This window comes from Acomys minous (assembly GCF_964271855.1).
Source record: "Acomys minous genome assembly, chromosome: 10".
In the NCBI taxonomy this organism is placed as follows: domain Eukaryota; kingdom Metazoa; phylum Chordata; class Mammalia; order Rodentia; family Muridae; genus Acomys; species Acomys minous.
The window spans coordinates 44,177,781-44,190,767 of NC_140491.1; the positions used below are offsets into that span (position 1 = coordinate 44,177,781).

Consider the following 12,987-nt stretch of genomic DNA (forward strand, 5'->3'; position numbering starts at 1 on the left):
GGAGAATAGGGAAATAGAAGGATCCAGAGGGTCCTAGAAACATAAAGAAGAACATCATGATGGGCGGATCTGGAGCCAGGGTGTCTGCTCAAACTACTGCACCAACCAAAGACAATACATGCAGTAAATACTGAACCCCTCCTCAGATCTAGCCAAGGGACAGGACATTATCCACAGTTGTGTGGAGAGCAGGGAGTGACTCTGACATTAACTCTGGTGCCCCCTATTTGACCACTTCCCCTTGGTGGGGAGGCTTGGTGGCACTCAGAGAAAGAATAGGCAGACTGCCAAGATGAGCCTTGATAGGCTGTGACCATGTGGTGGGGAGGAGGTCCCCTTCTGTCACAAACCTAGGGCATGGGACTAGGGTGAAAGATGGAGGGAGAGAGGAATGGGAGAAGACAAGCAAGGGGATAAAAATTAAGATGTAATCTGCATAAATTAATAAAATAAGAAAAATACAGTAGAGGACTATTTGGCAATCTTTAAAAGCACAAAATATATATACAAGAGATATTAATAAACATGTGGGTTTTTTTAACAAAGAGAATTACATAACTTTATTGACAAGAAAAAATTAAATCTTGGATCAACAGAATTAATAAAACAAGAAAAATAATGAGTATTTTGAAAACAAGAAACTATTATAATATGAAAATGAATACGATTCTCCTTATTTGTTATCAAATACAAAGGAGCCAGCCTGGGAACCATGCAAACACAAACAACAAAATGGACTCATTAGTTGCATTTACATATTTGTGCAGTCGCATGCATACTATATATGGGTGTATTAAATAATAATCAAAGAAAAAGAAGCTATCAATTTGAGAGCAGGTGGGGTGCCATGAGAAGAGTGAAAGGAAGACTGCCTGAGAGGAGCTGGAGAGAGGAAATGAAAGCTGGAAAGTAATATAATCCTATTTTAATTTAAAAAAATGTATAGAAATTTAAAAGAGTAACATTTTATTAAAGAAAAGCCTCCACCATTTTAAGAAATATTTACATTTTAGTAGCATGTAAAATGTGATAAACTTTTAACTCATAATTTAAATTGTAAGATTATTTAAATATTCAGTACAGCATTTTATAAAGATTTAGAATTCACAATATTATAACTATGAGTCATAAATTATAATACACAGATGTAATATGATGCAAATCAAAATGCAATCACCCCCATGAAAGTTCTGATAACTCTAACTGTAAAATTACTTAGAGGAAGGAAACTAGGAAAAGTTGTGAGGGAAGACAGCACTAGAAGAGGCTGTTACACTGATGAGCCACAAAGAAGTATAGTAAATCCATGCCAGAGAGTGGCATTAGAACCAAAGAGGCCTAAGCATAGCATAGGTAGTAAAAAGCCGGAAGTGATTTGCATATGAGGTTGTACTTTCTAAATATTACAGTACAGAAGAAACACTGGAGGAGATAGATGTCGTCGGACACTTGAGAGTTCAAAATCTGAGACTTCTAAAAAAGAGTGTCAAAACAGCGAACCAGCAGTTAAAAGAGAATGCAGAATGGGATGTCTATGGCCTGGGGATCATTCTGAAAGATAGGGAAGATGATTAAGAGCCAGGAGCTATGGGTGGCTGTAAGGAAACGGCATCTTCCAGACCCAAAAGGCTGCTGCACATATGAACTCACACTGATTATGACAATACGCAGAAAAACTGTGAAAGGCCAAGGCAGACAAAATCCCAGCATGGAGGAGGAAGTTGGGCATGAAGTCTTACTCCTAGATAGCAGGTTTCTTTCAATGGTGTTCCCCTGGGCAAGTCGATGATGCTACAGGGAGTGGCCAGACTCTATAAACTATGCAAACAGATTAAACTGGTCTTTATGGGTTAAACAAAACTGAGCACACAAAGTTGCAGAGTTAAGGAAGGTGGGCGGTCCCTGGGAGGAGTGGAAGGATGAATATGATAAAATATTTTTCTGGAATTATCTAACAAACTAAATGGTTGCTAAACAATTTTAAGAAAATAAACAGACCATGCGCTGTTCGATCCCTAGTTCTGTGTTGTAAAGAGAATGGCTTTTCTCCTTTATTCTATTTCAAATAAAAACAATGAATTGTCAGTTCAGTCAAATGCCCAGTTGACTACCCATGTTTTCTCAGAAAATTCGAAACAGGTCATCTCATATACAGGCAGTGGAATAAAAAGGTCATACATTTTGAAAGTTATATTTGGCAATGATTCCTATTCTAGGAACTGGGCAATGCAAAGTGCAAGTTATATAACCACCTATTTATAATACCACTAGCGAGGACTGCTGCTGGGCGCCTAAAGATGTACCCGCTCTGCAGAGACCCACCTCAGCTCTGCTCTGCTCTGTTTTAGGCTACACCGCAGGAAGGAACTTCAGGTGAACCAGAGTGAAGCCAAATAGAGTTAACTAAGTAGGCAGAGAGGCACACAGGAATGGCAGTTCACACTGAAGACCTCACAGACATTTCTAGAGAGTCCTGCTTAAGTGTCTCACACTAGCATGTCCGTGAATCTATGGTTTTTAAAGGTGCACTGCTCAACAGTCATTTGCAAAATTTTGATGGTATAAACAAAGCTTAACATTTAATCCAAGTTTGACTTTAGCATGTGTTTAACATGTTTCTGATGGCACAGAACATGCAGTGGGAAGAACATGCAGTCATTTCCATCCTTCTTCATTAAGCATGCTCCGGACAAACAGAGGTCTGCATCATTATCAGTGTGAGTGCCAACCTCAATGTGAACGACGTGGCAGGCCTAAGTGGATTGTATCACATGTTGAGCATGAGAACTCCAAAGCATGTGGGTACAACAAAGTCTGAGCCCAGAGCTCGGGGCAGCAAAGTTAGTGTGATTATCATCTCTGGATGGCTATCCTGCCTAGTACAGATATGTGATGAGGTGACACTTTGATTTAAAGCCTTGCAATGGAACTCTGCATTCGGCACGAAGCTGAATGTCCTTTGCAGAATGGACTGGTTCCCACCTCTCCTACTCTGCATTTTCTTACCCATGTTTTCCCAACATGCTATGTGTTAAGTAGTACATAGAGAAAAACACTGCATCAAAATCACAGAATCAAACAGGCCTCCCTTGACATCATTTACACTGAGTCATCCATGTCTTTATACTGCATGAATAGGGAGAAGTCTAAAAGAAATCAATTTGTATATATGCAAATGTATAGTAGTGATGTAAAAGCTAATGAATAGGAGAATTTAGGAGAGAAATCTCAATGATGCGTGGTCTCTTTGAGAGAATAGTTTATAACAATGTCACATATATGTGTGTTATGAGAACTAAAAAATTTTCATCATTATATCATTTTTCCCATCTAAAAACACATGGTTGGACATCAAGCCCCAAGTCTGGTGCCAGCAACAGACGTAAGCAGAGTGAGTGTTCCAGTGTGTAATTGCTAAACCTCCAGAGCCATGTGACCATCTAAGGCAAGAATGTATACACATTATTATAGAGCCAGGTAACTATAAATTTATTTGTTTCAGCAAGATTTTCCTTTGGGAAGAGAATAAGAAGAACAAAAAGAAAAACTCAGCTGTTGCACTACTGGCTATATCTGAGTGAGGAAATTATCAAATAATTGACCCCAAATCCAACCGCAAAACTGGATGTATATAAGAAGACAGCCATTTCAGAACTCCAGAAATGGACCAAAGACACGTAGGCACATAACTAGGAGAGGGAAAAAAATGCCAAAAAGCCACTGCACCAAGAGAAGATGATAACTGTGCCCTGCAGGCTGTGGGCCACCACCTTCCTGCCCAGCTTCACCAGCAGGCCACCTGGGGCAGAAGGGCAGGCCAGGAGGTGAGCTGAAGACTCAACAGAAATCTACACCCAGTTTTAAGATGGGTGAGGGACGAACCGGAGGTCTTGGAGAGCAGTGGAGATTATCCCATCTTGAAAGAAATCTCATGGGAGGAAAATGAAGCAAACCAAACAAACACTAAAAATAAAATATGGCAGTAAGTGCAAACTTATTTTCAGTTTTCATTGATGCCAGGACACCTAGCATGCCCACGCTTCATCAAAAAGTTATATGCAAAATAGACTGTGCTCCCTTTATCGTTCCCTGTTATAGGTAATTGTAGGGCTTTCTAGTAAAATTTAAATGATAAATCACAAAGAACCTTTCTTGAAGCCTAATAGAGTTAAAATCAAAAGGAGCAACAGAAAGAAACAAGGAAAATTTCCAAAAGAACATTTCTGAACAAACCACACATCACAAGCCAATCACAAAGAGACTGGGAAACATTTTTCTGAGTGAAAGAAAACCTCGGCAGCAGAAGAAAAAAGCTGGAGAAGTAACACTGCTTGTTGGTGCAGCCTTGAAGAAAGCCCTGTGATTGGGGCAGTGTTGTGTGCTTGGTGCAGAAGCCCATCCCAAAAGGAAGAGGGTCACTGCTCCTCACGTGAGCCAGTTTCCCACAAGACACCTCCAGTAATACGATGGGGAATGAGTAGTTTTACACACACACACACACACACACACACACACACACACACACACACACACACACACACAAAGGCAATTCTGGAACAATTAGATGTCCACATGCATGAAGGTGAATTGAGACTCTTTCCTTATACTGTATGTAAAATAGCTTTAAGTGTAGCTAAGATTATTAAGATCTAACAGTATTAACCTGTCATTAGAACAAACATTCTCATGAAATGAGAGCAAAAAAGCTCTTAGCTATCATTTTGAAGTACAAACCATAAAAACAGAGAGAAGTTAAAATTAATCAAAAACTTTAAATATTTATATTTCCAAAGACAGACACAGACAAAGAGAAAGTGTTTGAAATCATATATCCAACAAGAGATTTGAAGACAGGATCTAGCAACACTCACTATGTATGACCTCTTCTAACTAAATAATTCAGTGTAAGTGTAAGTTTACAAAAATATAACAAGAAAGAGCTGATGTTGTGGTAAAGGTTTATAATCCCAGTGAGTTGGGAGGCTAAGACAGGAGGATCCCAATTTTAAGGCCATCCTGACCTATGAAGGACATTGAAGGCCGGCCTGGGCAAGTTTGAGGACTTGCCACAAAGGAAAAGGTAAATGACGGATGGGAGTGTAGTTCAGTGGTGAGACACTTGCCTACTTTGTGTGAGGCTCTAGTTTCAATCTGTATTGCCACCAGAGGAAAAACAGATTTCTCTCAAGTCAAACACGAGCTCACTGCACAGGCCAAAAATCAAGCTGCTTGGCATTTATTCAAAAGGTCTGAAAAACATGCACATAAAACCTACACATGGATGTTTATAACAGCTTCACTCGTAATTACCCAAACTTGTCAGTAATCAAAGCATCTGTCAGTACGTGAGCAGACAGTGGCAGACAATAGACTATTGCTCGCTGTTGAGAGGCAATGGGGTTTGCAAACCAGGAGAAAACGTGAGGGGAATAAGGAAAGAACCCAGCCTTGAAAGGCTTGGATAGGATTCCAGATGTGTGACTTCCGGAAAAGGCACAACTATACAGGCAGTAAACTCTCTGATTGCCAGAGGCCAGGCAAAGAAACGGTGAACAGGGAAACATGGGGAACTTCTCAGTCACTGTAGTAAGCTAAGGATGGATCTTGAGACTGTATTTTTCCAAAGCCATGGAATGACCGACACCAAGAGGAAAGGCACTACAAGCATGGGTCCAGGCGGTGGTACTGTGTGTCTCTGAGGGTTTACTCTGTTTCAAATGTCCCACTCTCTAGACGAGTGTGGATAAATATGTCCACATATTATGGGTGTGGGGGCCCAGTTCATCTCTTTACCTCGGTTTATTCATTATTTATTATATTTCTGTGTAGTTGTTGTTGGGTTTGTTGTTGTTGTCTATGGCTATGATCACATGCATGTTTATGGAGATCAGAAGGCAGCTTGTTAGCGTTTTTTTTTCTCTCCTGTAACTGTGGGTTTGGGGAACCAAATTTGGGTCCCCAGACTTGCATAGCAAGTGCTTTTACCCACTGAGCCATAAGGTCACCCCTATTTATTTAGTTTGTTTGTTTTGTTTGTTTTTTGACACACGTTTTTCTCTGTGTAGCCTTGGTTGTCCTGGACTCACTTTGGAGACCAGGCTGGCCTCCAACTCACAGCAATCCACCTGCCTCTGCCTCCCAAGTGCTGGAATTAAAGGCGTGTGCCACCATGGCCGCCCCTATTTCTTAAAACAGTAATCATGCCCTGTTCAACAAAGCTAAGGAAGAAATTATGGTATATGCTATAATCTGGGCAAGTGCCATGTACTCTATAAATGAAAGTGGTCAGAAACAAATATGTACATATGATATAGTTCTATTAATATGAAATGCTCAAGTCAAATTTCAGATGTTAACTGTTCTTGACACCTTATGCATAGTATATTTTAGTTATATATGAGAGCAAATTCAAGCCTAAGCTTATAACCAGTTTTTCATTTCATCTTCAGGGATGTCATTAGCCAAGTGCTGTTGCTCTCCACATAAGGATTTCAAGAAATCTACATTTGTATTGCTGCATGGCACTCTGGTGGAGAACTCCAAATATGAAATTAATTCTGTAATGAGATCCAGTAACGGGTTGGGCATGCATTTACAGGTGGGAACACAGGAAGACCCTGGGCTCAAAGGAGTCAGGGACCCAGAAGACGGGCAGGAAGAGTCTGAGAAATCACAGGTAAGGTGGATCTAAGGACACAGATCATGGAAAGGTTCCAGGTGTAACTCTGCTCCTCTGTAGGCCTTGGCCACCTGGTATAACCTCTCGGCTTTAGTCTCCCAAAGGGCTCCTGGGAATGAAGACTAATGGAGACACTTCTGTTTCATTCTCTGGGTAACCTCACTGCTACCAAGCCTTGTTCAGAAGCTGGCAAATCAGAGGGGCAGTTCACCTGTGAGAGGTCAGCACCGCAGCACAGCCATCCCGAACCTCCTGCATAATGGTTTGCCACAGGTACCTCTTAGAGCAGGGGTCCATCCCAGAGCTGGGTTCATCCTAAGAGGAAGAAAACACACAGCGCTGGTCATTTGGTAAACACAGACAGGGAAGGGGCCCTGGCATGGACCTGTCCTTGTGATGCTAACAGACAACTCTTCATTGGCTCCTCTTCCTTCCTACACATTCAGGATAAAGAGGAAAGGGATGTGGCACATATGAGTTCCTGGCTCTCCCACTCCTTCAGAGGGCCACACAAAAGGCCTTAATCATTGTAATTAATTAGACTCTTTTTTATTATATCTTAATTATTAGGGTCTTTGACCCTAGGGAAAAATTTGGTGATGCTACGAACAGCAAAAACAGGCTAAGGACCAGACTGCCAACGCTGTGGAGCTTGCATTAAACCCCTTTAAACAGGGAGCCAGACACTCTGCATGCCTAAGTTGCCTTTTGCATTGCAGAGTGCTTGTGGGTACGCCTAGAGAGAACAAGCATGATTTTGTAGGATGATAACACACAAGAAGGAACACATGGGGAATTTTCCTAAGACAATAAACAGAAAGCTCTTAGCTCTGCCCAAATCTGTGGGCTGGGAGGAGTCATATAAGCTAAGAATTTGCATACACCTGTCAAGAGTAGCCAAAGTTGTTTGTTTACATGTAGAGTAACTCCAGGATCAATCGCCTGACTGGTGAAGGTCTTCCTCCAAAAAGGAGTTATGAAGACAGTCCTGTAAGACAACTGTTTCAGATCTGAGGGAGCGATGAGTGATTCCACGCAACTATGATACCACTAAATGCACCCAGCACCATTCCAGTAACAACCTCGGTGTAATGAAGGACTGTGAGCTTCAGAGAGCTCAGTGAACTACAAGTCATTATAACTAGGAAAGCCAAGCGAATCAGAGAAACAACACATGAACAAAACAGGGACTGTAAAAGAAATGAAAATCGGGTCTGAGGAGCTGATGGTGGCTCTGAAGCAGGAATTTCAGTGAGCAAAATAACAAGTGTGACAGAGTTTCTACAGCAGAATAGATCCAGCTGATGATCTAAGTAACGGGGGTTACTTAGAATTATCCAGTCATGGGAGAAAGGGGGAAAGCAGTGAAGAAAGCATTGGGGGGGGATGGGGAGAGGGGAGGGCTCATCTTACACACTGCTAGAGCAAAGGAAAATTAAAGCAGTCAATACAGATTAATAATAGCAACCACATGATTGTGGAAGCCAGCAGGTCCACTCATGTGTACACAGCCATGCAGGCGTGAACCAGCACATCTACTGCATCACTATTCACACCAGTCAGTGTGTGAAGATGCCCAATATCTGATGCGTGGATTAAAAGTGAGAAGCTCTAGAGAGGGTGCAATGAGCCAGATGCTGTGAAGTGAGGTAAGGGGAAAGTGCAGCAGGCAGGGGATATGACTGGGCTTGCAGCAAGAGATGGAAGGAAGTACAGAAAGAAATGCTAAAGATGTTTGAAAAAGACAGAGGAAAAATATTGTATTATGGTGTATGTGTGTGAGAGTGTATATGTGTGTGTGTGTGTGTACACACATCTTTGTAAAAGAAAATGAACATGCCACAGGTGGTGATAATGTTACCCCAAGAGCCATAAACTATCTAAGAAAATTCCAGGGAAAGGCAATGGAAATCTTCCTTGGTAACTTCCTAGAACTTAAAAATAAGACACAGTTGCTGGACACAACACAAAAGTCATGCAGGAATTGGAGGAAGCAAGATGGAAGGGTCTTTGAAGCCTCCTCCCGGAAGACTAGCTCCCACAGCATTGGAAGGTGCTATGCAAGTCTCCAAGGGAGAAAAGCAATCAGCATCTCTACCCAGATGTAAAGCCCATGGACCTCAACAATGACTAGCCTGATTTCCCTGGTGATGCAATAGTGGAAATTATCAGTTTAGTTATACTTAAGGTTCATGTTGGCCATTGCAAACTTTCCAGTAGCTCATAGCTAGAAAGAACATAGATCCTGAAAGAGAACCTACAACTGCCATTTTCTAATACCAATACAATTTAACGGTGTTCTAAATATTTATACTTACAGCTAAGTATATCTCTTATCCCTCAGCAAAGAAGCTTAATTTGCAAAATATGGAGACTATTACAGAGATCCATAACTGGTCAAATGCAGAGAAGAGGTGGCCATGGGATGGCCAGCCTCAGCTGATACAATCCACCCTATACACAGGGCTCAATAGAAGAGGTGAAGAAAGATTATAAAGGCAAGAAGGCCAGAACTCCTGCTGGGAAGTTGCACCCATGAAACTAACAATGTGATTAGCTAAACAAGACATGTATAATGACCACAGCAGTCTAAACATGTGCATGGGGGAAATTCCATAAAATCCCCTATGTAGATGAAGAGCTGCAGGAAATTAACAGTTGCGGAGAGAGGGAGAATCAACATTCTTCAGAGACAAGCTTCTTGATAAGTTAGCCAACCCCAAATGGTCAGCCCTAAAATATACACATATAAGCAATACAAAAGGGCTCAGTAGGGTGTGTGTGTGTGTGTGTGTGTGTGTGTGTGTGTGTGTGTGTGTGTGTGTGTATGACAATAATGATTGAGGAAGTCATGGATTTTAGAAGGGAACAGAAGAAGTAAATCAGACATGCATATAAACTCTCAAACCCATAGAAACAAGGAGCAGAAGGGCGGTTTCTGGAGGTGGACCATGGGAAACTGGGTAGACACTGGTCATAGGACAAAATACTTCAGTTAGTTAACCAGTGAGAATCAACTCTAGACTGGGGGTTTCGATGGTTGGAATGTTTTGTGCTCTCCAAAATTCAAGCTGAGACACAGTTGTCAGTGCCATTGACTTGGAGGTGCAGCTTTGGGGAGTGCATATGTCATGAAGACTCCACTCTCACCAGAGCCACTGGGTTACCTACAAAGAGGGTGATAGAGAGGTCATGCTTTTTTAAAAATATATTTTATTAATTTATTCATATTATATCTCAATGGTTATCCCATCCCTTGTATCCTCCCATTCCTCCCTCCCTCCCATTTTCCCCTTACTCCCCTCCCCTATGACTGTGACTGAGGGGGATTACCTCCCCCTGTATATGCTCATAGGGTATCAAGTCTCTTCTTGGTAACCTGCTGTCCTTCCTCTGAGTGCCACCAGGCCTCCCCATCCAGGAGATGTGGTCAAATATGGGGCACCAGAGTTCCTGTGAAAGTCAGACCCCACTCTCCACTCAACTCTGGAGAATGTCCTGTCCATTGGCTAGATCTGGGGTACATTTACACTATGGAATATTACTCAGCTATTAAAAACAGGGAATTCCCGAAATTTGTGATCAAATGGATTGAACTAGAAATGATCATAATGAGTGAGTTAACCCAGAAGCAGAAAGAGTCAAATGGTATATACTTACTTATATCGAGACACTAGCCCAAGGGATATGTCCCATGCAAGTCTTCACTTAACAGGAAAGTGGGACAGAGGGGAAGACATCCTATTGGGACTTTAGGTGAGAGAAGCATGGGAGAATGGGGAAATAGAAGGATCCAGAGGGTCCTAGAAACCTACAAGAAGAACATTATGATGGGTAGATCTGGGCCCAGGGGTCCTGCTCAAAATATGGCACCAGCCAAGGAGGTCATCCTTTTTTATTTGTAACTTCTGCAACATGGAGATACAACACTCCTCCCCTCTAGAGGGCACACAGTTGGAGCCATCTTTAAAATGTATTATGACCACACAGTTATACCTGTCGGTTTCCTGACCCAGGACATCCAACCTCTAGAAGAATGAGCAACGAGTTTCTGTCCTCTGGGTGACTGATGTGACAACCTGATTGATAGTGGCCCAAGTGGCCCAAAGATGTGTGTAATCAACAACACTGTGTTGTGTGGTTGAATTTTTTCTTCACCATCTTATGTCAGTAAGTGAGGTCATTCAGCTTGGCAGTGGTCATCATTAGAAATATATGTTTATATTTTAAAAATCACATTATATACTTTATATTTTTCAACTGCTATTCATCAATGGTGCTTCAATAAAACTACAGGGAGGGGACACATTTTTACACCAGCTTGGTTTCTCTTGGAGATCTAGTAAGGAAAGGCAAGTGTGAAGTTTTTAAAATGAAACCTCTGCTTCCATAAACTTTCAGAATGGCCTCTACCAGAAAGATATATGATAGTGGAAAGGACATCATTTATTGAAAAACAGCAAATAAATTGAAGTTTCTTGGAACCTGAAGCTTTCCTCTTCAATAAACTCCCAAGCACTTGTTATCTGAACCACTTTTAAGGGACATCTTGCCTGGCTGTGTGATGCATGCCTGTGCTTTTTGCAGTCAGGGAGCACTAAGCATATATCTCTTAAGAGCTTCTGGCCATCAACTTCCGCAAAGGGGAAAGCAGAAGGGGAATAGAAGAGAAACACCGAATAGGAAAACAAACACTTGGTCTTTCTGCAAATCAAGTGATATATGTGCAATGGTTAAAAAGTAAGAAAATAAAAAGTGGGATCTAGTATTGCTCAGGCAGGAGGTTGAGTGGGTGGTTTTAAACTTTCCTGGTTCTTGCCCTTTTTGTCTCTGTAGAGAATGTCAAAGGCATTGCTTTAATCAGATGGCTTAAACAACACCATCATCACAGTAACTCTACAGGTGCCTGGGACACACTTAATATGCATTATTAATTTACTGACTTCAATGTCTCCATGAGACAGACACAAGTAACATTACTGCTCTGAGACAAAGAGACAGTAGACACAAAAGTGCAAGGACACACCGAGGAACTGTAGTAGCACATCTAAATCTGGTCACTTGGCCACTGCGCCAGAGTCCTGGGCATCCTGGGCACTCACAGTGAGTGGGAATGAGATACAATGTGTGAAAGAAGAAAACCTTGGCTATACAATGAGACAAGGAAATGGCTCTGGAGTAGGGACCCCTTCAGTGGAACGAGAAAATACACCATATTTAGATGAGTGTTAGATCACTCAGTCAGAAGTGATGAATTCCAGGAACCTTTAAACTCAACACAGCCTGCCTCATCTTGATAGGATAATATCATAGCAGAATGGGGAAAGTGAGTATATATGTGTGGAGATATATATACACACACATCCCATCTTAATAAATAGCATTGGTATTGGACCTTCTAATAGCAAACTAAGAGAAGCAGGGTTTCTAAGCCCCAGCCAGTAGATAACAAAGTCATTTTTTCTAACATAGATCTTCTGGGCCTCCATTAACTTCCCCCAGGGATATGTTTTCATATGAAAACAATAATATAAAAAGTTGACTTTTAATGCTTCAGGAACTATCTTTCAAGGTGAAACTTGGGATTGTCTGTGGTGATTAGAATCCTATCGGTGGCATAGGAACAGTGTCCTTGACTTGTTTAAATGGCACTGTGCACAATTAGAGCAATTTGTAAATGCACAGCAATTGGCTTTGCTTATTGATAGTAAAACCCTTCCCCTTAGCTAAGGTGACTTGCATTGGCCATCCCCAGATGTGTGACAGGCTGATGTGACTGAAGGTCATGCTCCTACTCTATCACATGCCTTCCTCTGTATCCATGTTGCATGGATGTGCAAAGGGTTTCTATCACTACCTCTGAGAGAATCAACTTAGAAAGAGACAATGCTTTGTCTGGCTTTATTTTAGAGGTTCAACCCAGGACTGGCTCTCTTGCTTTTGGTTCTATATCACGACAAGTCAATAGAGCAGGTATGTGTGATTGAGCAATATTTTCTCTTTTGTGTCCAAAAATTGAAAAAGAGTTTTCCTACCCACATAGAACACTTCTACAATGATCTAAAGACCTTCAGGTAAGGCCTCTTAGAGCTGTGGTTCTTAACGTGTGGATTACTTTCCCTTTGGGGCCAAATACCAGATATTTACAGTATAATTCATAAGAGTAGCAAAATTACAGCTATGAAGTAGCAATGAAATAACTTTATGCTCATAGGGTATCAAGTATCTTCTTAGTAACCTGCTATCCTTCCTCTGAGTGCCACCAGGCCTCCCCATCCAGGGGAAGTGGTCAAATATGGGGCACCAGA

The 12,987-nt window shown here is 41.5% G+C and overlaps 1 protein-coding gene across 1 annotated transcript in view; it reads right to left on the reverse strand.

The window, feature by feature from the left end:
* The window catches only part of ABCA13 (ATP binding cassette subfamily A member 13), a 418,312-nt gene that overhangs the window by 40,520 nt on the left and 364,805 nt on the right, over positions 1–12,987 (reverse strand). The window contains exon 58 of the mRNA XM_084798070.1: positions 6,891–6,994. Coding sequence (XP_084654196.1) covers positions 6,891–6,994 — 104 coding nt within the window. The remainder of the gene's footprint in view (positions 1–6,890; positions 6,995–12,987) is intronic.